The sequence below is a fragment of the Hylobates moloch genome, unplaced genomic scaffold (assembly GCF_009828535.3).
Source record: "Hylobates moloch isolate HMO894 unplaced genomic scaffold, HMol_V3 SCAFFOLD_3, whole genome shotgun sequence".
NCBI classification, from domain to species: domain Eukaryota; kingdom Metazoa; phylum Chordata; class Mammalia; order Primates; family Hylobatidae; genus Hylobates; species Hylobates moloch.
Window position 1 is genome coordinate 172,945,584 of NW_026652278.1, and position 27,176 is coordinate 172,972,759.

A 27,176-nucleotide genomic window follows, 5' to 3' on the forward strand; every position below is an offset into this window, starting at 1 on the left:
TGCTTTTCTACCATCTTACTTCCTGTAGGCTTTCTGGAAAACCAAGGGAAGATGTGAGTATAACTGGGATAAATCATCTTTTAGTTTGTCAGTAAACAAATACTTTGTGCCAGGTATCATCCTGGGAAATAGGACAGAGTGGAAGACAAGACAAAGTTCCTATCTTCCATTAGATCTTACTTTAGATAGAAGAATAATTATACAGTAGTATATCTGTGAGGCAGGGGCAGGGGGTACCTCCCAAGTCCCCCAGTAGATGCTTGAAACCAAATACAGTACTAAACCCTATATGCAGCATGTTTTTTCCTATACATACATACCTATGAAAAAGTTTAGTTTATAAATTGGGCGCAGAAAGGGATTAACAACAATAACTAATAAGGGTACCTGAACATAAGCATCGCCATACCATGACAGTTGATCTGATAGCGCAGACAGCTACTAAGTGACCTGCCGTTAGTCACTCAGTACATATTACATATTAGTATGTCTTCACATATTAACATATTTATTAATAGTGGCTGTCTGGGTGATGACATTACTGACAACTTAACATTCCTCCATATCTTCTAATTTTTCTATAACATTGCATTTTTTAAAGTGAGAAAATAGTAACAAATATTATTCTATAAAATAATATCAACAAAGGTCAAGATTGTTCTAGCCAATTTCAACTCTTGGCCCTGTTTCGAGAGTGACAAAAATCAGGGTATTCTCCTATCAAAGTGGCCACCCTTCCTTGCCTCTATCATGCTCAGTACCGTGTTCCCGTCTATCTGCCTTTCTTTTTTTCTTTCATATGTACAATAAACATGTATTAGGTACCAGGAAATCTCGAACTTCCTTGAACCATAAATATCATAAAGACCAACTTGACCCCCCATGCACATCAATTCAAAGCGGACAGACCACAGACAAAATCATTAGCCACCTGTGGTTGAGAAACAAATTGTGGTTAACTTGATTAACTGAGAGAACAGTACAGGGTAGCTAACAAGTCTGGAAACATAGGTGAACACATAATAGTTTACTGATATTGCATTATAATCCATGAGAAAATATCTTTGTTTCAAGACTTTATGGCCAATCTATAGAAAATCTAAAGTGAAAATCCAGTGGGCCTCATCAAAGATACACAGACTGCAAATAATGGGAAATGCTAATTAAAGCAACAATGAGATACCACTACACACCTAGCAGAATGGCCAAAATCCAGAAAACCATCAACACCAAATGCTGGTGAGGATGTGGAGCAACAGGGATTCTCAATCACTGCTCGTGGAAATACAAAATGGTACAGCCAACTCCGAAGACAGTTTGGTGGTTTCCTACAAAACTAAACATACTCTTACCATATGATCCAGCCATATGGTAAATACACACTCTTTGGTATTTACCCAAAGGAGTTGAAAACTTATGTTCACACAAAAGCCTGCACACAGATGTTTATAGCAGTTTTATTCATAACTGTCAAAACTAGAAGCAACTAAGAGGTCCTTCAGTCGGTGAATGAATAAATAAACTGTGGTATATCCAGAGAACAGAATATTATTGAGCACTAAAAAGAAATGAGCTAGCAAGCCATGAAGACATGCAGGACACTTTAAATGCATTATGACTAAGTGAAAGAAGCCAGTTTGAAAAGGCCATATATACCGCATGATTCCAACTATCTGACAGTCTGGAAAAGGCAAAACTACGGAGAGAGTAAAAAGATCAGTGGTTGCCAGTGGCTAGGAGGGAGGGAGACAGCACAGAGAATTTTTTTTTTTTTTTTTTTGAGATGGAGTTTCACTCTTATTGCCCAGGCTGGAGTGCAGTGGCACGGTCTTGGCTCACTGCAACCTCCGCCTTCAGGTTTCAAGCGATTCTCCTGCCTCAGCCTCCCGAGTAGCTGGGATTACAGGCGCATGCCACCAGGCCTGGCTAATTTTTGTATTTTTAGTAGAGATGGGGTTTCACCATGTTGGCCACCTGACCTCATGATCCGCCCCCCTCAGCCTCCCAAAGTGCTGGGATTAGGCGTGAGCCACCGCGCCCAGCCAGCATGGAGAATTTTTAAGGCAGTGAAACCACTCTGTGTGACACTATAATGGTGGATACACGTCCTTGTAAATTTGTCCAAACCCATAGGATAAACAGCACCAGGAGTGAACTTGATTGTGAACAATGGAGTTTGGGTGATGATGACGTGTCAGTGTGTGTCAGTGTAGGTTCCTTTCTAAGAATGTACCACTCTGGTGCAGGATGTTGATAATGGGGGAGACTATGCATGTGTTGGGGGGCAGGCAGGATGTCTCTGTACGTTCTTCTCAATTTTGGTTTGATTCTAAAACTGCTCTAAAAAATGAAGTCTAATTTAAAAACTGGGAAATAAGACTTAACAACTTTGGAAGCTGAACCTGGAGCTCCTGGCAGTATCCTTTCTAGCCCCAGTGTGCCTCAAATTGGCTGTCTGAATGCACTTGCCAAATGCAGGGTTCACAGTCTGTGCTCAGGAACCCCTAAATGCTGATCAGGTTCCACAGACAACCAAGGACCTAAAGATCTCTTTGGAACACTTCTGAAAACAGTCTAGTGACTCTTACACTGAAATACTGACTTTTAATAAACTTGTGTCTTTTGCCAGCAATAAAACTGTGGGATAAAATTATTCTCTCCTTGTGACTGGTAATGGAAACTTTAAATAGTGACCAGCTTTTCAGAGTACTATAATATTTGCTTCTTGGCTCAGACCAATCTAAGATCTCCTCTAAATACTAGGTGACTTTCCATAAAAGTCATTTTCTTTCTATACATCAAGTCAATAAAGCTGAAAAATTCAGGAAGACCAATCAATACAGATAATTATAAATTAATCATTTCTAATATTAGACACAACAGATAAATTTTGTTTTAGTAAGAGAGTTGGTGGCTGAAAGAAAAAACCAATTCTTCTACAATAGGATTTAAAATACTGTCTATTTGATAAAGATTTCTCAGGGACAAATACTATAGTGGACTTCATTAACTTCATTATTAGTATCTGAACAACATGTTGCCTCAGTTATCAGTTTATTTTGATATACTTCTAAAAATTTATATGATGGTAGATGAAATCCTTACAGCATAAGACATGTGCACATTTGCTCTCTACTTGTCATCATCCGCTTTTTCCACGTGAAAGCACCAAATCCACACTCCTGGGAGCAGAGCTTTGGTTCCCGCAAAACTCACTGAAGTGCTGCTTAGCATGACATCACCTCCATTAGCTAGTGCCCAGCGGGGTACAAATTATTCTGAGGATGGTGATCTCATCTTAGAAGGATAAAAAATCATATCCTAAGGGAAACAGTCACTGCCTTAAATGAAAACATTTATGTGCCAGTCTCTAAAACTGGCAGTCCTAATTTAAATTTTAAATCTCTAAAATTCTTAATCAGCTCATCTGTTATCTGCCATTAGGCTGTTGCTGGTTCCTGTCCTACAGGGAAACTCTGAGGTAAGAAATAAAATCTGGTCTCTGCCCTAAGGGTTTTTAAATCTCAAAGTGAGACCTAAAAAACAACTCTGTTAGTTTCTGAATCACGTCCATGAATGTAAATGCTTTTAAGAAACAGTTACTAGTAAAGATTTACCAAAACAGTAGCCAAAGGAAGAACAGTGCTGCATGTGGTGTGACAGCTGTGTGCAAAGTGCTGCGTGATGACTGTCCCTCTTACTGCTGGCTCATACAGGCTAGGTACTGAACTCAAAGTACAAGCGTATCTTTCGTGAGTCCTCCCAATGACACTCTGAGGCATAAGGATCCCCACTGCAGAGTTCAGGTGACTGAGGCTAAGAGAAGTTAATGAACTTTAAAGTGGCACAGCCAGGATTCAAACTAGGAACTTCCCAACTCAAGAGGGCAGACTCCCACTATTCTGTAGACAGCTTAGTACTATATAGGAGTGATAACACTTAACTTCAGGGAAGGAAACAAAAATCCATAATCTCAGAAGCTTTAAATAAGACAAAGAACATAAATGATAGAAACTTACTGCAGAGATACCAAAATAACATGATGCACTGAATTCTAATGAATGAAAAAATGGCAAAAATGAGTATGGCATTTCTGATGCGACTAGGTAGTTTACTTTTATTTTTTCTTTCCTTCTTTTTAAAAAAAATTTTTTTTAAAATTTAACAAACTCTGCATGTGACATTCAATTTACTTCTAAAGTGAAAGAGGCCAGACACAGTGGCTCGCGCCTATAATCCCAGCACTTTGGGAGGCCAAGGTGGGAGGACTGCTTGAGATCATGTGTTCAAGACCAGTCTGGGCAACGCAGAGAGACCCCATGTCTACAAAAAAGTAAAAACAAGTAGCCTGGCATGGTGGTGCACACCTGTAGTCCCAGCTACTCAGGAGGCTGAGGCAAGAGGATCACTTGAGCATAGGAATTGGAGGCTGCAGTGAGCTCTGATCACACCACTGCACTTGAGCTTGGGTGACACAGCAAGACTCTGTCTCTAAAAATAATAATAATAAAAGTAAAATAACTGGCTTTCTGTTCAGTGTTCGGTATATGTCATTAAAACATATTTCCTATATCTCTGTGTTCCTCCAAAGGAAAAGTGAAGCCTGTCCAGCAGGACTTCTGGGGAGATTACACGTCTGTTAAACAACTTGAAAAATATCAGGATTATATTTATTATCCGTCAGAGAGGACAAAGTCTCAAAAGCAGTCACGTTTCCAGATTTAGCAAATGAAACAGAAAGAACATCTGTCTCACAATAGTTTGGACAAGAAAAGACTTCAGTTGTAATGTACCAGAGGTTTCATCAAAATCTTTTCCCATCTGGTCTCTGAATTCATTTCGGTACAAGTAAGAATGATCAAACTGGCTATTGTCACTGGGCCTGGTGAAGTCAATCTTTTAATATTTGTTACGTAATTAAGGTAAGAATATGAGAACAGGAATGTAAAATCAAATACAGAATAAATTGAAATAGGTTCCATTGTACTATACAAACAAACAAACCATCCTTTCCGTTCCTCTGGCATGGGCCACGTGACCAGGAAGACAGTATAGAGCACTCCCCACTATTCAAAGCCTCCGAATTTATGACACAAGTCAGAAAAAACGGCACTTACTATGTGCAAAAGATCTGTCTTCCCTGTGCCAAGTGAAGTCCTAGGATGGTGTTTTTGGACGGACAAAAGGAGAAAATGGGAAAGCTTTCACAGATCTAAATGATTTGTATGATATAAGTGTAAAACGGAGGATCTCGGATGCCTTTTTATAAAAATTACAGATGACTTTAAAGCCTCACCACTCCCACCAAGGATGACTACTTTGCAGAATCAGATTCAGGTGTAAAGCCGCTTGAAGAAAGCCTGTTGTCTGGAAGACTGAAACTGCCAAAAGTCAGATTCAGTAGTATTTACTCATTTGATATTTGCACCATAACAATTTACTGAACACCAACTGTGTGCAGAGTACTATACTAGACCCTGAGAGTATCAAGCAGTGGAAGAGACAAACCCTATCTCTATGCAGGGCTTATACCGATGCTCACCGGTATTCAAAAGTGGCTCAACAAAGCAGATGCCAGACGGTGTCCAATACATATCAGGTAACTTGATTTCCCTAATGTAATGCAAAGAAGCTCTACAGGCAACATGTGAAGGTGAGAACAAAACATGCAGAGAAAGAACATTATATAAATCTAAGAATTCTCACATCTTTTTTTAGGCCCAAACACCAGTGCTTCCTATCTTTGGGGCAGAGCTTAAAGATCTAATAGTAGGCACCAGAAGCAATGTAATATATCATTCATCAAAATAAAGACTGCCTTGTAGGGGGATGAAGCAGTAGGAGATTGTGTTAAATGAGGTTTGAAAACAAAACAGTAAAGAAGCATTATAACTGCCTATATCTTCAGATGGCAAGAGGCAAGGCCTTTATTCAGGATAGCAAAAGCAAATCTGATTTAACTAGGTACAATGTCTAATGTCTCTTACTCTGAACAGGTTTCATTGCCATACTCCAATAAACTGTTCGTCCATTCACTAAAATATTTTTCACTTTCAAAAACCTTCTTTTGCAAAAAGGCAAAGCAAAACCAAAGCCCAAGCATCGGGCTGTGATAGAGATGATTTAAGCTTTACATTTCATTTTTAGAGATTATGTAACCACAGCACGCACATTCACAGTGGCTGAGCCCATTCTGATACGGTCTGGTCTAACCACCTTGCCTGGCCCTCTTTCGCTATCTTGCAGGTTTACATCGTTTCAGTGACTCCATATGTCACCTCTACTACCATTTCTTTTCTAATTACTATTTGCCAAATAATCCTAAACCAGGTCTACTTTTTCTAGATAGGGCATAAGAGTAAAAATACAATGGATGGGCATTCACTGTGTTGTGCCAGGCCCCGCATTTGGGGCAAGACACTAAGGACACCAAGATAAACCAAGTCCGTCTCTCCTGGAGTTTGCTTGCAAATCTGGCAGGGAAGATAGTAAACAAGCAACTGCAAAGGATATCACACATCTCTCTTAGGGAATGCTGGCTGCAGAAAGAACACAGCATAGGAAGATTTAACCTTGAACTGTTTAATGAAAGAAGAAATTTAAGTAGCAGCTCTTACTTCTAATCAAATGTGATGGCGGGAGAAAGGGAATGCAGAGGTGTTGCAGGCAGACACTAGGTATGAAGGTCAGCATTGCTGTGCAGAAAGTGAATCGGTGCTAACGACAAGGAGGGGTGGGGGCACTCAGGACCCAACACATGCAGGGGTTTGTTAGCCACATTAAGTGCTGGGTTTAACCTAAGGGTAAAGGAGGAGCTTTCTAGACTTTCATTTCATAAAGATCCCTCTGCCTGTGCTGTAAAAAGTGGACTGCAAAGGAGCAGGCGGGTCTCGAAGTGGAGAGACTAGGGAAGAGGTTGCTGTAGTCAGACGGCTGAAATCAGAGATGGAGACACGCGGACAGATCTGGCAGACATTTACAAGGTCGACAAGGCTTGGTGACTAAGCAGGAAAAGAAGTGGGTGGGCGAGAGGGGGCTGAGAACGATGTTTTCCGGTTTCCTGCTTGGGTGCCACTTACTGAGAATGGGGGAAAGAGGCAGGTGCAGGGCACACCCACCGAAAACCAGAGCGCCGAGTGTGAGCAGGGCTCGCTAACTCCTCACGGTCTGGGATATCAAGGCGACGCCAACGAGCTGTGGCCACGGATACACAGCCACAGGTATGAGCCGCGAGCACTCACGAAACTCTGCAGGGCCGAAAAGGAATTGGAGTTTAAACCCTGCAACTAGCTCTCTGGAAGAGATAATCCAGGCCCCAGGCATGGAAGGCAGCAGAGACGGAAACCTAGTCCAAAATCGGAAGGACCAGCCCCGAGGGCGAGTATCTCACAGTCAGCACCCGGCCGCCCCAGCCCTCCCAGCACCGCTTCCCGGGGACACTCCTCCGCCGGCGGTAGCGTCGTCCGTTTCCCAGCTTGCCGCTGCCTCCTGCCGCCTGACCCGGCCTCCCGGCACCCGGCCCGGCCGCCAGGTCTCCCGCCCTCGGAGCTCGGTGCCCCGTGCCCGACCTCCCGGCCCCGGGCTCAGTTCCCCTAGCCAGGCCTCGCGCTGCCCGGCCTCCCCGGCCCCGGGCTCGGTTCCCCTGGCCAGGCCTCCCGCTGCCCGGCCTCCCCGGTCCCAGCCCAGCCTCCCGCCCCCGGGCCAGGTCTCCCCTCCGATGATCTGAGAGGCCTTTCCTTAGGTTACCCCCAGGTCCCTCTCCCTAAATCAAAAGTCTTAACCCGCTGCCTGGCTTCCCTGGCCCCGGCCCCGGCCCAGGCTCCCGCCCCCGGGTCAGGTCTCTCGCTCCGCGGGCTTCACTGCTCGCCCCCGCCCGGGTGAGGTGGCAAAACAAACGCTCCGCCGCCCAGACCGGGCAGGTCCCCGGGCGAGCGCCGGGCCTGGGAAGACGCAGGGAGCAGGGGCAGGGCTGATGGCCCGGAGCGAGGGCGGCAGTCACCGCACAGCCTCCTCATACCTTCCACAACCGCCTCACAGTAGCAGCCACCCGCTAGGACCCGCGTCTGCACTGCTTCCGCGGCCGGCCGCCGGGAGATGGGCTCCAGCGCCAGCCCCGCCTCCGGCCCGCCCCTGTCGGCCCCTCGCGCCCCCTCCGCTGGGGCCCGTCCCCTAGCTCCCGCCTGCCGGAGAACCAGCCCCTGGCTGGGCCCTGGGAGGCGCCCGCCCACTGCAGCACGCCCCGCCCCCGCGCCCCGCGCTCGTCCTCACGCCCCGGTCCCGCCCTCGCGCCCCGCTCCCGTCCTCACGCCCAGGTCCCGCCCCCGCGCCCCGCGCTCGTCCTCGCGCCCCGCGCCCGTCCTCGCGCCCCGCGCCCGTCCTCCCGCCCCGGTCCCGCCCTCGCGCCCCGCGCCAGTCTTCACGCTTTGGTCCCGCCCCGAGGCCCGGCCCGGCGCCCCCGCCCCGGGTTTGAAATCTAGGTCTTCCTGAGAGTTCGCGGGCTTCCGCTCCCAGCGCGGGATTCTGGAGGTAAATTGAGGGAGACTTGGAAACCGCGCCAGGCCCAACGGGTACCTAGAAGGGAGACAAAGCCAGGCCTCCTGTCCAGTTTGAGCTCTGGGAAGAAGAGGAGCAGGCTGGGACGTCCCCGGTAATTTCTGTCTCCTCTGCGATGACCTGAGGCCTTTCTTTGGGTTACCCCCAGGTCCCTCTCCCTAAATCAAAAGCCTTAAACTCCTGTCACCAGGGTGCCAGGCTAGAAATAACCAGGTCCACGCATGCTGTGTTTTCCACCATGTCAGGCTTCTATGGACGCTCTTTCAATCACAAAAGCCACGAGCTGCGTGGAGTTCCCAAGGAGGTAATTCTCAGCAGCTGCTGGTCACTGGGTAGTCAGAGCCTGGACACACAGGCTCAAGCCGCTCCACTCATCAGTTAGTATTGCAAACCGTACATAGTAGTGTACTTAATCCACATATAAATGTTACAAGTTAAGCATCCCACAACAAACAAAGTAGCATTTAACATCACGAGGAAAAAAGATAGGACAAAGAGATTAACGAACCAATCCACAGGGAGTGAAGAAGAGGAAAAGAAGCCTGGTTTGGGCCGAGAGGTCCTTCTGCAAAGACAGTGTCAATTAAGCCGGCTGTTTGGCGCTGCCGAAGGCCTCATCTTTTATAGTCACAGAGTCCTCTGGTGAGAACTGGTAGTGGAAGAGGGTGCTTGTTTGTGTCCTTACCTGGTTGGATGCGGACTATTTTTTTATTTGTTTATTAAAGTATAGTATCCTTGTTGGCAAATGCCCTATGAAATATAAAAATGGGGTCTTTTCGTAAGATAGAGTTATTAATGGTTACGTCGAGGGTGTGCTATACACTGCCCTACTGATCCCCTTCCTATTTTGGGTCACGAACTCATTTTAGACCCTGAAACAAACTGAATCGTTTTTGCAGAAGAATTCACCAACACATGTGAGCACGACGTTCTGCATCAGATTTCAAAAGGTTCTTGACATTCAGAAGTCAGATCAGGGACCCCATGGCAGATCCTGTTTCTAACACTTGTGCCTATTCGACTATAGGGACTATATTCTGCACAGAAATATACTTAGTTTTATATATGGTTACCACCTGCTGAGAGTTTATTGCATGCTTTTACATTTTCATAATACATTTGTTTGTTTCATCCTTTCAACAATCCTTCGGGATAGGAATTCCAATTTAAAGAGGATAAGGTTTAAAGAGGTTAAGGCTGCGTTTAAAGAGGTTAAGTCTGGGCGCGGTGGCTCATGCCTGTAATCCCAGGACTTTGGGAGGCCGAGGCAGGTGGATCACGAGGTCAGGAGTTCGAGACCAGCCTGGCCAAGATGGTGAAACCCTGTCTTTACTAAAAATACAAAAAAAATTAGCTGGGTGCAGTGGTGGGCGCCTGTAATCCCAGCTACTTGGGAGGCTGGGGCAGGAGAATCGCTTGAACCCGGGAGGCAGAGGTTGCAGTGAGCCGAGATTGCGCCACTGCACTCTAACCTGGGCAGCAGAGCAAGACTCTGTCTCAAAAAAAGAAAAAAAAAGGGGTTAAGTAGTTTGCTCTTGCTAAAAAGAGAGTCACAAGAGTTAAACTCAGATCCCACAAATAAGACTTAGGCCTTTCTTTATCCCTCCTGAATTGAGTGAACACCAATGTTTGACAGTCCTTTTTGTGCCTCAATAAAACTGAGAAATATGACCCACTCCCAACCCTAACAGTGGCTCTGCAGAGCAGTAATTTGCAAAGAGGGGAATAGTGTGGTTGAACTAGTCCTTATCCCATTGTGATGCCCACACCCCTTCCTGTGCTAAACTTTCTTGCCAAAATGAGCAAGCATTAGCAGCAGTTTTCTGGTATCCTGTAAATCATACTAATTTACTTAATCCACGAACTTTCTTTTTTGAGACCTAGTTTTACCCTTGTTTCCCAGGCTGGAGTGCAGTGGTGCAATTTCGGCTCACTGCAACCTCCGCCTCCTGGGTTCACATGATTCTCCTGCCTCAGCCTCCCAAGTAGCTGGGATTACAGGTGCCTACCACTACGCCCAGCTAATTTTTGTATTTTTAGTAGAGACGGGGTTTCACCATGTTGGCCAGGCTAACCTCAGGTGATCCACCCACCTCAGCCTCCCAAAGTGCTGGGATTACGGGCATGAGCCACCGCGCCCAGCCACACATTTTAATTATAGCAAAACAGTAGGCTGGAGGCAGTGTCTTCTGGCTGAAGCCAGTAATTTCTCTTTACAGAGGTATCCCAGAGGTGACAGAACGTGATCTGGGCCCGGAAGGGGAAGAATTCGGGAAAGGCAACGTGGGGCATTCCAGGTAAGAGAAACGTGCCGGGTGGGGGGAGGTTTCTGGAGTGGCTCAGGAGAAAGGAGAGGTCATTATCAATTCATTTGGTGAGATGGTGGAAGTGTAAGAAATGAAATAGGTAAATGATTTAGGGCCAGATTCTGGAGGGGAGTTTAGACTTCATGACGTTAGTTTACCTGTGTGAGTTGAATGTTGCTGTGAATCATTATCCCTGTGAAAAGTGATGAAAATGGTTTTAAGGGTGATTGGTCTGGCAGAGTTATGCTATTTGGATGGGAGATCCTGTGGGGAGGATAGAAAGGAGGAACTGGAAAAAAAAAAAAGCACAATATATCGCTGTGTGTTTTCTTACTCCTTAAAGAGGATTTGGGGAAATTTAAATATGAGTTACTTCTGCTCAAGCATAGAAAGGCAAAGTGACTGAAGTAGGAGAAAAAAAGAAAATCCAGTCACTTATACTTAATTTCTTAAGGTGTTACTCATCCAGAAAGTGAACTTATATAATAATATTTTTGTAAATGCTTTTTGATCACATACTTTATAATAAATACTTTAGCAGTGGGAGAAATAGTAAAAATGCATTCCAAGAGGCTAGAAAAGGGATTATAGTAAGAGAATATTATCAAATACCAGGATATTACCAAATCGTAGAACTACAGTATTGGCAGAAAACACAAAATACTGATGAATCTAATCTCAGGGTAGAGGGAGAAGTTGGAGTTGGGAAATAGGAATTGACCAGTGATGAGAAAAAAAGAAAAGAAAAAAGGGAGGGAGGAAGGAAGGAAAGAAAGGAGGGAGGGAAGGAAGGGAGGAAGGAAGGAAGGAAGGAAGGAAGGAAGGAAGGAAGGAAGGAGAGAAAGAGAAAGAAAGAAACTGAGAGAACTAGGCTAGGAAGAACCATAGCCAGGCCGGCTTCAGGTCCCCCCAGAAACCAGTAAATATGAAGCATGTGCCCCCTCCTTCAGCTGCTCCTGGGATCCAGGCCATCAAGTGTCATAGCTGGGCAAGTCTGGGCATAAACTCAGGGAAGCTGGGGCTACTTAGTCATCTGTCCCCTTCCATCCCCACTGCCTCTTCTCCCACTGTAGTTACTCAAAAAGGATTAACATAGCCTTTTTTCTAGCTCCACCATCTTCAGTTGAAGGATTGGTATCGACCATGCTTAAATAATCAAACATGGTTAAACAAACATTCTGTGCAATGTTAAGAAGTAAATAATAGAAACTCTTTGAGCCTAATCTTTTATTTTATTATTTTTTTTAGTAGAGATGGGGTTTCACCATGTTGGCCAGGCTGGTCTCGAACTCCTGACCTTGTGATCTGCCTGCCTGGCCCTCCCAAAGTGCTGGGATTACAGGTGTGAGCCACTGTGCCTCGGCAGAGCCCAATCTTTTAAAATACAATAAACATTTTCCTTTGGAACTTGGAAACTATTACCAAAAATAGTTACAGTCCCTGAGTGGAAAGGAGCATTGATACACAATTATGTAAAAGAAAGGCAACACTCTTTCACCACCGGGAATTAAAAGCATTTCTAATATGGTGACATATTCCCCCAGAGGGGAGGGATGAGGAATGTGATAGTCCCAAACCAGAATGCCAAATGCCTTACTGTTCATTTCCTTTGCTTTTTGTAATTCAACCCTCCTGCTGGACTAGACCAAGCCCCAGTTGTCTTCTGAAGCTCACCCCAGCTGTTAAAATTTTCAAGCTGTGCAGACATGAAGGGGGCATGATATATACTGAACTTCTCTTTCTTCTTCTGTTGATGCTCATGGTTTCCCCAGTTCAGTGAGTCTTAAGCTGTTTTTCATTGTGACTCCATGATATTCATGTATGACATACTCCCATGGTCCTACCAAGATTTTTACAAAATCAAACAATTTTTCATGATAAAATTTCAGTGTCACGAAGTATGAATATCCACATAGTCATTTGTAGTCAGTTATTGGTTAGATACTAGCTAGATTCAGATGTGATTGCATTCTGTATTTATTTTCTTCACTAATAATCAATGGACTTTGTTAAAAGTTAATAATTCCTCTGCCTCACCTCTGATACTGGACTACAGGCCACCACCACCCTGGCTATTGTTTTGTATTTTAGTAGAGACAGGTTCACTGTTCTCCTGACCTCGTGATCCGCCTGCCTTGGCCTCCCAAAATGCTGGGATTACAGGCGTGAGCCACTGCACCTGGCCAAAGCAGTTTTTAAAAAAATTGCTTCATCTCCTCCGTCCAGTGAATTGATATTTTCCCTAAGCATACCTGTTATGAAATTTACATTAGTACCTTTAGAATTATATTTGTTTCCTAGTATATAATTTATATGTGGATTAGGTATAACTCTGAGAGAATAATCTTTCTTAGGTCTGTTATGATTGATGTCAAATTTGAAATCTGCGGATAATATGCCTTTGTTTTTTTTTAACAAGGTCATGATGTTTTACTCCCTTTTTTTTTTTCTTTTCTTTTGAGATGGAGTAGTCCCAGCTACTCAGGAGGCTAGAGTGCAGTGTCATAATTTCAGCTCACTGCAATCTCTGCCTCCTGGGTTCAAGCAATTTTCCTATCTCAGCCTCCCAAGTATTTGGGACTACAGGTGCCCGCCACGACGCCTGTCTAATTTTTGTATTTTTAGTAGAGACGGGGTTTCACCACATTGGTCAGGCTGGTCTCAAACTCCTGACCTCAGGTAATCCACCTCCTCTGCCTCCCAAAGTGCTGGGATTACAGGCATGAGCCATGGCGCCCGGTCTACCCTCTCGTAATCTTTTTTTTTTTTTTTTTTTTTTTGGGATGGAGTCTTGCCCTGTCACCCAGGCTGGAGTGCAGTGGTGTGATCTCGGCTCACTGGCACCTCCACTCCTGGTTCAAACTGTTCTCTTGCCTCAGCCTCCCGAGTAGCTGGGATTATAGGTGCCCACCACCATGCCTAGCTAATTTTCGTATTTTTAGTAGAGATGGGGTTTCACCATCTCGGTCAGTCTGGTCTTGAACTCCTGACCTCATGATCCACCCGCCTCAGCCTCCCAAAGTGCTGGGGATACAGGCGGGAGCCACCATGCCTGGCCCCCTTTCTTAATCTTTTAGGGAGATTCTGGTTTTCCTTCCAGGAAACATTCATTTGCCAATGAGTTTGTGTTGCTGCAAAGTTTTCTGCTAAAATTCAAGACAATGTTTATCAACTCAATAAGCACAAATGTGTTACCAAAGAAATAGGACTTTACTGTTAAATGATTTAGTACATATTATTTCACTTAAAAAAAGCCCCAATATATCTATTTTCCACATAGGTAAATTATGGCAGAGATGATACTAATGAAGAGAGGAACTCTGTTAATTACCTGTTTCTATGTCAAAGCCAGCCCCAAACTTACTGGCTTAAAAAAGACAAAACAACCAAATTTATTTTTTCTTATAGCTCTGTGGGTTGGCTGGGTAGTTTGGTAGGTCTCTCTGGGACTCAGGCTTACTAATGCGTTGAATTCAGACGACGGCTGGATGTCCGGAATGGCCCAACTCAATATCAGACTGCTTATGCTGGCTGTTGGCTGCAATTCCTTGGTTCTTTTCCATGTGGGCTTTCATTCTCTATGAGGCTCGAGTTATGGCATGGCAATCTCAGGGCGGGACTCTAGGATAACCAGGTCTGCTGCAAAGGCACTCATTAAACCTCTGCTTGCTTCACTTTTGTAAATGTGATGTTGGCCCAAAACAAGTCACATGGCCAAGCTGAGAGTCAGTACGAGAGTGAGTTTAGGTGCCATCTCTTGATGGGAAAAATGGCAAGGGCTTTGTGGCTGATTTGGCTGTTTTTAATCTAGAGTGAAAGTTTTCCCACTCTTCTAAAAACCTATTCTTTTTCTTTTGTAAATGAATTATAATCCCAAATTGGAAAATTATTGCCTGGTCCCCTTACCCAGGCATGGTTGACATGGAAGTATTATATAGAAAGAAAAATCATCCATTACTACAGACATCCAAAACTAGCCCAACTAAAAGTTGTGTTGAGAGAGGAGACATGGACAGAAACAGGAAAAGGGAACTAAGAGCTGTACATTGGTATCTAGAAATGAATTCTACACTGAGAAATAATAGCACAAGAATGGGTGGACAAGGTCATAGCACGTGATACAATAAAATGGTTATAGTAAAAACCATAATGATACAAAAAGCACATGTATTTACATGAGGCTTTGTAATTTAGAGAACATTTGCTTATGTCTTATCACATTTATCTTCAAGCTAAGTATATAAAGTACTCAAGATGATATTGATTCCCATTTTTCAGTTGATTAAACTAAGATTCAGGGAGCTTCATTAACCTGTCCAAGGTCATAATACCATTAGATGAAGAACCTGGATCTAAGAATTTCTGATAACCAGCCTTGCTCTCGTTCTGTGGTAAAACTTCATGCAAAGAATAAACAAGAAAATAAGTGTCAGGAAGTAAGTTTTGAAACTTTATCAAACAAAATATATTCTAAACAAAGAAATTAATGGCCTTTTTGTTTGTTGTTTGTTTTAGTCGTAATTGATAGAAATATTACATGGGATAGGATTTATTCTCTCCACACTTCTGAACCAATGAACAGAAAATGGGAAGCAAAACTGAAGCAAATTGAAGAACGAGCGTCTCATTATGAGAGGAAACCATTGTCCTCAGTGTATAGACCAAGATTGTCCAAGCCAGAAGAACCACCCTCCATTTGGAGACTATTTCATCGACAAGCTCAAGCTTTTAATTTTGTTAAAAGCTGTAAAGAAGTAATTTCCTCCTCCTCCTCTTCTTCTTCCTCCTCTTCCACTTCCTCTTCTTCTTTCTTCTTCTTCTTCATTATAATTTCAATTCTCTAAAAAAAAAAATCTATCATTTGTCTTCATTTCAGGCCATGTATTCTACCAAGAAAATTTAATGGCAATCTTAATGGCACATGATTTAGGAAAAATATTCCTGTGAATCATTAACCATTTAATTTATATTAGTAATGAAAAAGAATGACACATCTAGTATCAATTAGTTTTTAAAAATTGTGATGATATTTAAATGAAGCTTTATGCTTAGAGGGAGGGGAACCATATTTATTTCAACACATTTAGCAAGTGGGAGAAAGAAGTGTTAGCCTTTCAAAGAACACGGTGCTCAAAAATAAAAATCACTAAATCAAGCAACAGATGTGTATTGCACATTCTTTTTTTGGTGGGGGCACTGTGAGGAATATAAAGAAATACGAAAGAAAAGATAAGATGCTTATATGATAGCATAAATGTGCTGTGAGTCTGATCACTGTTGCTGTATAAAAGCTCCAAGTGCTGGAAGTTTTAGAATTACCTTTCTCTAGTAAGGATAGGCTTACTCAAATCTCATGAGAATGGTTTAAGAAGTACCTTTCTTAGTCATTTTGGGTAAACCTAATTCAAGCAGCAGAAATTAAAATACTGACAGATTCATTTGAACTTGAATTTTAAAAAGATATAGATAGGGGTATGCTTGTTGGACTTGCTAATCACCAGTCTATAAAATTTATTTCAAAAAGATTTTTGTTAAGGTTAAGCAACTGAGTCCTGTGATTTTTCACTCATGAAAAGAAAAATAGGCTCACCAGCTACCTTTAGCTAAGAGGAAACAAAAGAACTTGTGGATGTATTCCTCTATTAGAAGAAACTTTATGGCAGGAGGCACGAGCAATTATATTTAAACAACTACTGCAGTAATTAACCTTTAAAAAAATGGTTCCAGCTGGGTGCCGTGGCTCACGCCTGTAATCCTAGCACTTTAGGAGGCTGAGGCAGGCAAATCACTTTGAGGTCAGGAGTTTGAGACCAGCCTGGCCAGCATGGTGAAACCTCATCTCTATTAAAAATACAAAAAATTAGTGGGGTGTGGTAGTGGGCACCTGTAATCTCAGCTACTTGGGAGGCTGAGGCAGGAGAATCGCTTGAACCCGGGAGACAGAGGTTGCAGTGATTCGAGATCACACCACTGCACTCCAGCCTGGGCAACAGAGTAAGACTGTTTCAAAAAAAAAATGGCTCCTACATACATTTTTATATGTACTAGGGAATTTACTAATTAATTTTAGCCCAAATCATTTATAATAATAATTAGTTTTGAAAAGTTTAATTTCATAAACTAAGAAATAAAACTATCATAGGAAGTCATACAAGTAATATTTTTAAGAGTGGTTTCTCTCCTTTTTTCTCTTTGGTCTGCATATTCTAATTGTTTTCACCTTTTATATGAATGATTAAAAAATGGGTATAATTAGATTTTGAATGGCATAAACTTAGTGACTATTTGTCTTGTTTTTAATAATACAAATGTTCAAATTACAGTTTCTGAAAACTGGGATGAAAAATTCTTTATGAACATTCAATAGCTACAGTTGAGTTTAGGTTTGCATTTTGTGAATTTTTCTGAATTATTTTTTGATTTTATATAGGATGTTCATGTATTTGCTTTGGAATGCAAAGTGGGAGATGGACAACGTATTTACCTTGTGACAACCTATGCTGAATTTTGGTTTTACTATAAATCCAGGTAGGTAGCATGCAGCAGAACCACACATTAAGCTAGAGTTCCATTTCCTTTGCATAGGAATTTTGGTGAAATTAGTTCAGGCTGAATTGGCTTCCACAGTTTGTGACCACACTACTAGTTGCTCTTAGAATTGAATTCTGGAGTTTTCTTGTCATAGCAATGCTTGAGTATCTCACTAGGTGCTGGGAAAAATAATCATGCACATACACGAATATATGCGTGTACTCAAAGGGAGTTTTGAAATTTCTCTTTTGCAAGCAGGTATTAAATTATACTATTAATCACAAAGGAATATTTATGTTACTTACCTAGTAATATCTGCTTTATCTTGACTTCATTATTACTATTTTAAATTATTTGTTATTAGTGTTAGTTTTAATTTCTTAATTTTTTTGAGATGGAGTTTTACTCTTGTTGCCCAGACTGGAGTGCAGTGCCATGGTCTCGGCTCACTGCAGCCTCTGCCTCCCGAGTGCAAGTGGTTCTTCTGCCTCAGCCTCCTGAGTTGCTGGGATTACAGGCACCCACCACCATGCCCGGCTCATTTTTATGTTTTTGGTAGAGACAGGGTTTCACCATGTTGACCAGGCTGGTCTCGAACTCCTGACCTCAGGTAATCCACCCACCTTGGCCTCCCAAAGTGTTGGGATTACAGGTATGAGCCACCGCACCTGGCTTATTAGCTTTATTTTGACTGAGTGATCTATTCAAGTATTTCTTTTTAAAAAGATTTTTTTTTATTTTTTTTGAGACAGAGTTTCACTGTTGTTGCCCAGGCTGGAGTGCAGTGGCGCAATCTCGGCTCACTGCAGCCTCCCTGAGTTCAAGCGATTCTCCTGTCTCAGTCTCCCAAGTAGCTGGGATTACAGGCGCCTGCGACCATGCCTGGCTAATTTTTGTATTTTTAGTAGAGATGGGATTTCATTATATTGGTCAGGCTGGTCTCGAGCTCCTGACCTCAGATGATCTGCCTGCCTTGGCCTCCCAAAGTGCTGGGATTACCGGCGTGAGCCACCGCACCCAGCCATATTTAAGTATTTCTCAGACTTGCGTAATGTATGGAAAAGGAGAGTAAATTGTTAGCATGCCCTATGTTGACTTAGAATACTTTTATTCAAATGTTGCTAAGTAGCTTCAAATATGAAACTGGATTTATTTATGTTTATATACATGCAAAACCAGTTAGAGTTGAACGAAAATCATTAAGATAACGTGACAGATGTTTTGCTGAAACTCAGTCTCATCTTCCCATGTGAATATGGAACTGACTGCTACAGGGTGTGTGTGTGTGTATGTGTGTGTGTGTGTTGAGTTCCTCCACTACCTGTACCACCTGATGATACAATTTTCATATAACTTTTCCCTCTTCAAATTACTGCAAGTCCTTAATTTGTATAGGATGCCATCTGAATATCACTTAGCCCAAATTATCATTTGCAAATTAAGTCAGCATCTCTCCCTATTTAACCCATGTCAAAGTCATTCCTCTTAATGCCAGAAAGAATGTAACTGCAAACGTGAGCGTTGAGAGCTTATCAAAGTCAGGTGATTCTGAATTTTTTAACCAATTTTTAAAATATGATCTTCCAGTGAAAATACAGAATTTAAAAATTCTCATGGAAAATTAATGGAATCCCAAGAATATGGAATCCTGAAAAGAACATTTTTTTTTCAAAGAAAATTTGTTTCATGGTGACACTAAAAACAAATATAGAGGTATTACACAATATCAAACTCATCTGTGAATAAATAACACTGTAAGATTGACTGTATTTTCCAGTTAAATAATGTTACAGGATATAACTGTTGCATTTTGCTTGATGGAAACCCTTGATACGATGAGCCATAAACCTATGGTGAACAGTTCATTTTATCATGTTCTTATTTCATACTTGTATGTAGTGAAAGCATAGTTAACCCAGTACTTGTAATGTAAGATAGACTGCCCTGATTTAAAAGGTATAAGATAGAGGCTGGGCATGGTGGCTCAGGTCTGTAATCCCAGCACTTTGGGAGGCTGAGGCAGGTGGATCACTTGAAGCCAGGAGTTCAAGATCAGCCTGGCCAACATGGCGTAAACCCTGTCTCTACTAAAAATGCAAAAATTAACCAGGCGTGCTGGTGCATGCCTGTAGTCCCAGCTACTCGGGAGGCTGAGGCAGGAGAATCGCTTGAACCCAGGAGGAGGAGGTTGCAGTGAACTGAGATCACACCACTGCAGTCCAGCCTGGGCAACAGAGCTGACTCAGTCTCAATCAATCAATCAATCAAGGTATAAGATATCAATTTAACAATCTTGAATTATTCAATTTAGAAAAAATCTCTTACACTGCTATGAAGTTATTCCTGAAAATGCTGTGTGCAAGCTTTATTTTGATTTGGAATTTAACAAACCTGCCAACCCAGGAGCTGATGGGAAAAAGATGGTTGCATTACTCATTGAGGTAAATGGACAATTCAAGTTTTTCTTATTTCTATCTATTCATCTCTTCATTGGCTTATTCATTCAGTCAATTCAGCCTACATAATATGTAGGTTCTGTATCTCTTCTTTTTCTTGCTACTCTTCCTTTTGACTTTAGGATTTTTTAATATTATTTCTATGAGTAAACTGTGAAAAAGGAAGGAAAGTTCAATTTGTATTCATATAGTTTGCAATTTTACTGTCTGGTAAAAAAAATGCTTTGAAAAAGATGTCAGTTTGGAAATTTTCTATATTTTAAAATTATATATTAATTCTCTGACTTCCATTACAAATAGCTGACTTTGGTAAAAGCCAGGCAAAATAATTTTTACTGTAAAAATTGGGTACTGAGATGAACCTCAAGAACACTGACTACAAATAGTATTAGAATTTTCGAGCTTGCAGGAATTTTGGAAATCATCTTATCTTGTCCCTTTCGAAATGAGGAAATTAAGGCCCAGATGAAACTAATTCCTATTCAAGGCCCTACAGCTAGTAATGGTAAAATCTTGTCTATAAATATAGTTATCACTATTTTTAACTAAGAGAAAAAATATTGTAGTTCTTTATTTTTGATTTAGCTGTGTCAACCAGGAAGTTACTAATAAAAGGAATAGCATGGACTTGTGCAGCTAAGTTCTATTAGGATTATTTCAAAAAAAATTTTCAGATTGTATCACAGGAAGTTGTGTTAAAATTGTATTGACTATTATTCAGCCTAAGTGTAGGTACTGACACTTATTGACTAGCTATTTTTCTTTTAAATGTTAACTGAATAATAATGTTATAGATTACCCGTTTTATAACTTTTAAAATATATTCAAATTAAAATGTTTTTGATAAAGAATATCTGCTAGTATTCTCTGTTGGACCTCTACATGCTTGATTTTAAATCTTTGTGAAAATGTATGTGAATGCTATTTAAAAAGTATATAGAATGTTAGCTTTATCCTGGCTTTGAAGCAGAAGAAACATATATAAAGTCCCCCCACCTCTCCCCTAAAAAACCCCAAATTATGTTTTTCTTCAAATAGCCATTGAACCCCTAAAAATAAATTTAGATGCTTATTTCATTACAGCTGGTAAATTCTGTTTAATTTTAAACCTTAATTATTATTATTATTATTTTTGAGACAGAGTCTCGCTCTGTCGCCCAGGCTGGAGTGCAGTGGTGTGATCTCAGCTCATTGCAATCTCCACCCCCCAGGTTCAAGCAATTCTTCTGCTTCAGCCTCCCAAGTAGCTGGGATTGCAAGTGTGTACCACCATACCTGGCTAATTTTTGTATTTTTAGTAGAGATAGGGTTTTGCCATGTTGGCCAGGCTGGTCTTGAACTCCTGGCCTCAAGTGATATACCCATCTCGGCCTCCCAAAGTGCTGGGATTATAGGCGTGAGCCATTGTGCCTGGCCTAATTATGTTTTTAATAATTCATAAGTATTGAATTTCTTCTACAGTCTAAAGTAAGATTTCTCGTGTAGTTTCTCCGTGGGCTACAAGGAACCTCGATTCAGAGATTTTCACTGCCACTTAACATTGCATATTAACAAAGAAGTACCACATTGCATTAGAAACTAGAAATATTTCTAATGAAATGAACACTGGAGCAAATTTCATTTGTAACACATATTAATAAACACTGGTATGGCAAAGACATGTAGGTGTTCAGAATTTTTTTCTCCTTATTCTTTATACCACTTTATCCAAATGAGTCTTAAGTAGCTAATCTTCTGCATCAGCAAAACTGTTGGAAGAAACTGTAGAAATCTAAGTTCAAAATTATACAGCATTTTTATTTAACATGTTTACCATGCAGATAGAACAGTTCTCATTGGATTACTTAATATAATGCTTTTTATAATGATTACATTGAAATTAATTTCATTTATTGGTTACTTTGTATGCAATAAGTTTATAATCCAGTAAGTACTTTTTCCTTTGAGTCTTACTGTGAGGAGGCATAATTAGGTTAGCTCTTATGTTAATTTAGCAGATGGTTAATAATAACTGGTGATAATGTAAAATACCCTTTGGTTCAGTGGCTAAACTGACACATTTCAATAAGCCCCTTCTCCCCAGTTAGAATGAATTCTGGTGCTAATGTATTTTATTAGGACCATGTTTCAGGGCAACGTTATCCACTCATATAAGTTTAACTTCTGGATTTTATAATTTAATTATTTAAGTAACTTAAAGTTTTAATTAAAGTTAATCTTGGGAAATAGAACTTAGGAGAATATGATTACTTGTCCTACTTAAAGCATCACTAAATTTATTCTCTAGCTCCGAAAGTACAGAAGTTGACTTCATTCATCAAACAGTTTTTAGTCTCTACTAAGTGTCAGGCACTGTGCCCAGGCACTAGGATTACCAAGTGGTAAGTCAAAGAGACATAATTTCTGATGGCATACACTTTGTAGTCTAATGGAGGATAATAAATTAGGATAGATTTAGCTGCCATAATAAAGACCCAAAATTAAACTGGCTTAAACAAGACAGAAACCTATTTCTCCCCCAAGTAATATCGAATGTGGCTCTGTACTGTTAGGGACTAGGCTTGTTGCTTTGCTGTCCCTAAGATGTTGCCTTCCTCCATTGTCCAAGATGGCTCATACCACTGTGTCTGCATTCTAGTAAGTACAAATGGAGAAGGAGAGGGCATGCCCTTTGCCTGTTAGAGGATCACTTAGAAGTGGCATACTTTCCTTCTCACATCCCATTGGCCAGACTTAGCAGCCACACCCTGCTGCAGAGGAGCCTGGGAAATGTAGTCTTTGTTCTGGATGGCCTCCAATCTAGCTAAAAATCAGGATTCTGTTTCTACAGAGGGAGAGAACAAATAAGGAGTAAGAGCGCCTGTAATACAGAGGAAACATGTCAAACTAATCACACAAATCAACCGAAAATTGTAGCTGCGTAAGTCTATAAAGAGAAAAAGAGTATCAGGGGGAATTTGATGTAGAGAGGGGAATCAAGGAAGCCCTCTCTGAGAAAGAATTTACAGAAGAGTAAAGCCAGAGGGCATGAGGGGAGTGTGGTGTTGTAGAATGCCAAAATATCATTAAAAATACAATTTATTGCCTAACTTTTAGGTATCTAAATGGACGGCAGTTCATAAACATTTTTGCTCATGTCAAGATAATATTGCATGGTAGTTCTTAGTAGCTTCATTTTGCAAATGAGAAAATTGAAGCTTTGGGGACTTGTCCTAAGGCTGCACAACCAAGGCTTTTAAGCAGTTACATGTGCCAGGTGCTGTGCTAAAAATTTCATTTTCTTGTTTATTCCTTACAGCAACTCCAAAAGGCAGCTGCTATTATTATTCCTGTTTAGCAGCTGGGAGATGTTAAGGTTTAGATTTGACCAAAGTCATAGAGCTGGCAGATGGCAAAGCCAAAACTGACACTGAGCTGTCTCTGACTCCAGCCCCAGTGCTTGCTGCCTTTCTGTTGTGTGTGGGCTTCATGCCCAGTGCCATGTAGTCTCAGAGGCTGTATTCTTAGAGCTGGATTCAGGCTCAATATGAAGTAGACACTTTCTGGTACTTAAAACCATTTAAAAAAATGAATTAATGACTTTTTTTTTTTTGAGATGGAGTCTCTATCACCCAGACTGGAGTGCAGTGGCACCATCTTGGCTGACTGCAACCTCCGCCTCCTGGGTTCAGGTGATCTTCCTGCCTTGGCCTCCTGAGTAGCTGGGACTTATAGACACCCGCCACCATGCCTGGCTAATTTTTATGTTTTTAGTAGAGACTGGGTTTTACCATGTTGACTAGGCTGGTCTCAAACTTCTGACTTCAAGTAATCTGCCCGCTTTGGCCTCCCAAAGTGCTGGGATTACAGGCATGAGCCACCCCACCTGATCAGAAATTAATGACCTTTTAATTCATAGATGATATATAAAGAGATGCTTATTGCTCATAGAAAAATTTTAAAACAAAAAATATAAATTATTTGCATTTTACTTGTGTTTTTAGTATGTGTGTAAAGCACTTCAAGAGTTATACGGTGTTAATTGCTCAGCTGAAGATGTTTTGAACTTGGATTCTAGCACTGATGAAAAATTCAGCCAGCATTTAATATTTCAGCTCCATGATGTGGCATTTAAAGATAATATTCATGTTGGTAAGTACACGGCTTTTTAAAAATCATGGAGTTGTATTCAAAACTCATATGTTCTTATTCCTCTTAAAATTTTGTGCGTACTTATCAAGTTTTATGGTCATTAACTTATCCTAAAAAATGCGATGTGGGCTGAGTGCAGTGGCTGACACCTGCAATTCCAGCACTTTGGGAGGCCATGGTGGGCGGCTCACTTCAGGCTAGGAGTTTGAGACCAGCCTGGCCAAGCTGGCGAAACCCTGTCTCTACTAATTAGCCAGGCATGGTGGTGCATGCCTGTAGTCCCAGCTACTCGGGATGCTGAGGCACAAGGATTGCTTGAACCCAGGAGGCAGAGGTTGTGGTGAGCCAAGATCACACCACTGCACTCCAGCCTAGGCAACAGAGTGAGACCCTGTCTCAAAAAAAAAAAAATGGCAACGTGCTTCTTCATGTTTTCAAGATCTTCCCTTAGCTTTAGACCTGTCTTTCTGTTCTAGACGCATCAACCTATTCAGGACATCTTTGGCATTTGCATCTCTAATCATAGATACTGGGATGGCCATCCATGTCCAGATAGTGGTTTCTGCTCCAACATGATTTATTTCAGTTTCCTGGAAAGTACATGAGAGGCCTTTCCATTTCAAGCCTTATCTGCAGTCTCGTTTCTGGATTTCTGACCTTTGTTTCGGCCTTGTTTTGGGGCTTCGGTCCCAGGTCGTATCAAAGATGGCTTGTTTATTGTTCCAGGCAGAGCTTCAGGGTTGGGATAATTCTAGATGTATGAGTCTGAAAGTGAAACCAGATTATTTATCTCAGGCCTGGGCCCAGGTGTAAAACAAAGTCAGTGCAAAGAAGAAACACATAGTTAGAATGGGAACACCATATGAAGGTCTGAATAAAAGCCAAATCCTGAGTGCTTATCAAAGCAGGGGTAGGGCAAGGGTCCAAATAGCAGATGATTGACTGAAGCTCAGGTAACAGGTAATTCGGTTCAGAGCTGCTAGTGCCTTAGAGTTTCACGGCCACTTAGAGTAAGAGGCCTGGACATAGTCACTAAAGCACTGGCATGAAAGCCAGGAACGTGATTTCTGGATTGGGGGAAGGTGGCCACAGAGACCCACCATGCTGTTTTCACAAGGCTCTCGTCACCTGCCTGTTTCCTGGTAGCTCAGCTGGACGTTCCTTCTCAGTCTCTCTCCCTCATCCTGTGAGAAACGCAGTCACCCATCCAAACCCAAAGAGTGGACTTAGAGGCATGGAGAACAGTGAAAGTGAGACTTTTTTTTTTTTTTGAGATGGAGTCTCGCTCTGTCGCCCAGGCCGGAGTGCAGTGGCACGTTCTTGGCTCACTGCAACTTTCTCCTCCCAGGTTCAAGTGATTCTCCTGCCTCAGCCTCCCGAGTAGCTGGGACTACAGGCGTGTGCCACCATGCCCAGCTAAGTTTTTGTATTTTTAGTAGAGGCGGAGTTTCACCATATTAGCCAGGATGGTCTTGATCCCCTGACCTTGTGATCTGCCCGCCTCGGCCTCCCAAAGTGCTGGGGTTACAGGCATGAGCCACTGTGCCTGACCGAAAGTGAGACTTTTAATAACGACCTTACAAGATTGGGTGTCTGGTAGACAGGCACATTCAGGGCAGTTACAGCAGGTAATTTATCTCCTAGCACGCAAGTCCCTCCCCCAGTTCCTCATTGGCTGAGTACTATGGGGTTAACAATCTTCCCAGACATCGCCTAAGTTTCGTTATCCCCCTTATAAGGTTATACCCCAGCCCCTTCCCCACTTGAGTTTTGATTTTCCAATAACAGACTTTCTTCCTTTTTATGGGCTGACCCTCCTACATTCTGTTCACTTATTGTGACTTTCTAGGTGCATGAGCCATGTGGTTTGTTACATTTGCAGGCTGGTTGCCAGTACTTAGATTTATCATGGCTTGAAAATGAACCATTTAAAATGTTTTCTCATAATCCCTTAGGTATTAGTAATGGTAGAGTCCATCTTTGACCCTCTTCCCACTCTATCCTCACCCTTGATGATCAGCCACCATCATGGCTTTGATATGCACCTATGCTGATGACTCTGAAATCTTTATCTTCAGCTCAGATTGTTCTAGATGTCAGACCCATCCAGCCAACTGCCTCTAAACACTCCCCACACAGACAGTTCCAACTTGGCATGTCCTGTGCTGAGCTCCTCATCCTTCCCCAGAGGCACATTTTCTCTGTGATGTGCGTATCAGTGAGTGGTGTCACCGGTTACCCAAGTAGACACGTTGGTATCATCCTTGCCCTCTCTGTGCCTCTCGCCCTACTTAGCCAGTCAGCTGACTAGAGTGAGCCGATTCTGCCACCTGTGTGCCTCAAACCCTCCAGTGATTATTCGCTGCCTTCAGGCAAAAGTGTGGATGCCTTAGCTTGCAAAGCGAGGCCCGCTGTGCTCCAGCCTCATCTTCTGCCACCGTGCCCTTTGCATTCAGCTCCTATGCTGGGCCACATTTCCTCTAGTCCTTGAGCCTTTGAACTTTTCGATGCCGCTGTCTAAACCGTTGTGCCTCCAGATTCACCTGGCCTGTTAGGATTCTGTAGACATCAAGCCATGTGAGAAGCTGTTCCTGTCACATCTCCAACCCTAAGCCTTACTTAGATTAGTGTTCCTCTGGGTTGCAGAGAACCTCCAGGGCTTATTGTGTCAAAGCATTTACCACTTCCTGAGGTCATTTCCTGTTTTCTTTGTCATCTCCTCTATTCTACTTAATGTTTTTCTAGGGCAGGGACTGCTTCTTACTTTTGTATTTCCAGAGCTTAGCCCATAATAAAAATATCAATAATATTACTAATATTATTAATATAAGAATAACAACAGCGATTATAAATACAAGTCGGCAGCCTCATCTCCCACCACCCTGCCCTTTTCATTCGGCTCCTATCATGGGCCACATTTTCTGTACTGCTTGGGCCTTTGCGCTTGCTGTTGCTGCTGTCTAACACGATGTGGTCTGTTCACCTGGTCCTCCTTAACATTCATGCATTCATTCAGAAGGTATTAATAAATACCTTTAGGGACTTGTCCTAAGGCTGCACAACCAAGGCTTTTTAAGCAGTTACATGTGCCAGGCACTGTGTTAACTCCTTAATTTCATTTTCTTGTTTACTCCTTACAGCAACTCCAAAAGGTAGGTGCTGTTGTTATTCCTGTTAAGCAGCTGGGGAATGTTACGGT

The 27,176-nt window shown here is 42.1% G+C and overlaps 2 protein-coding genes across 11 annotated transcripts in view; one reads left to right on the forward strand and one right to left on the reverse strand.

Moving 5' to 3' along the window:
* Positions 1-8,117, reverse strand: part of CASP3 (caspase 3) — a 120,831-nt gene extending 112,714 nt beyond the window's left edge. For 2 of the 4 annotated variants that reach the window (XR_009212971.1, XM_058436935.1), the window contains exon 1: positions 8,018-8,117. The gene's annotated coding sequence lies outside the window, so the exon portion shown is untranslated. The remainder of the gene's footprint in view (positions 1-8,017) is intronic. The other 2 variants (XM_058436936.1, XM_032149002.2) reach the window with 1 other exon arrangement.
* Positions 8,118-8,308: 191 nt separating this feature from the next.
* Positions 8,309-27,176, forward strand: part of PRIMPOL (primase and DNA directed polymerase) — a 42,925-nt gene continuing 24,057 nt past the window's right edge. The window contains exons 1-6 of one of the 7 annotated variants that reach the window (XM_058436932.1): positions 8,309-8,526; positions 10,773-10,850; positions 15,375-15,613; positions 17,290-17,387; positions 19,702-19,831; positions 23,830-23,977. In XM_058436932.1, coding sequence (XP_058292915.1) covers positions 15,434-15,613; positions 17,290-17,387; positions 19,702-19,831; positions 23,830-23,977 — 556 coding nt within the window. In that variant the 5' untranslated portion in view covers positions 8,309-8,526; positions 10,773-10,850; positions 15,375-15,433. Of the gene's footprint in view, positions 8,648-10,772; positions 10,851-12,117; positions 12,202-15,374; positions 15,614-17,289; positions 17,388-19,701; positions 19,832-23,829; positions 23,978-27,176 lie in introns of those variants that run through there. The other 6 variants (XM_058436931.1, XM_032149007.2, XM_032149008.2 and 3 more) reach the window with 6 other exon arrangements.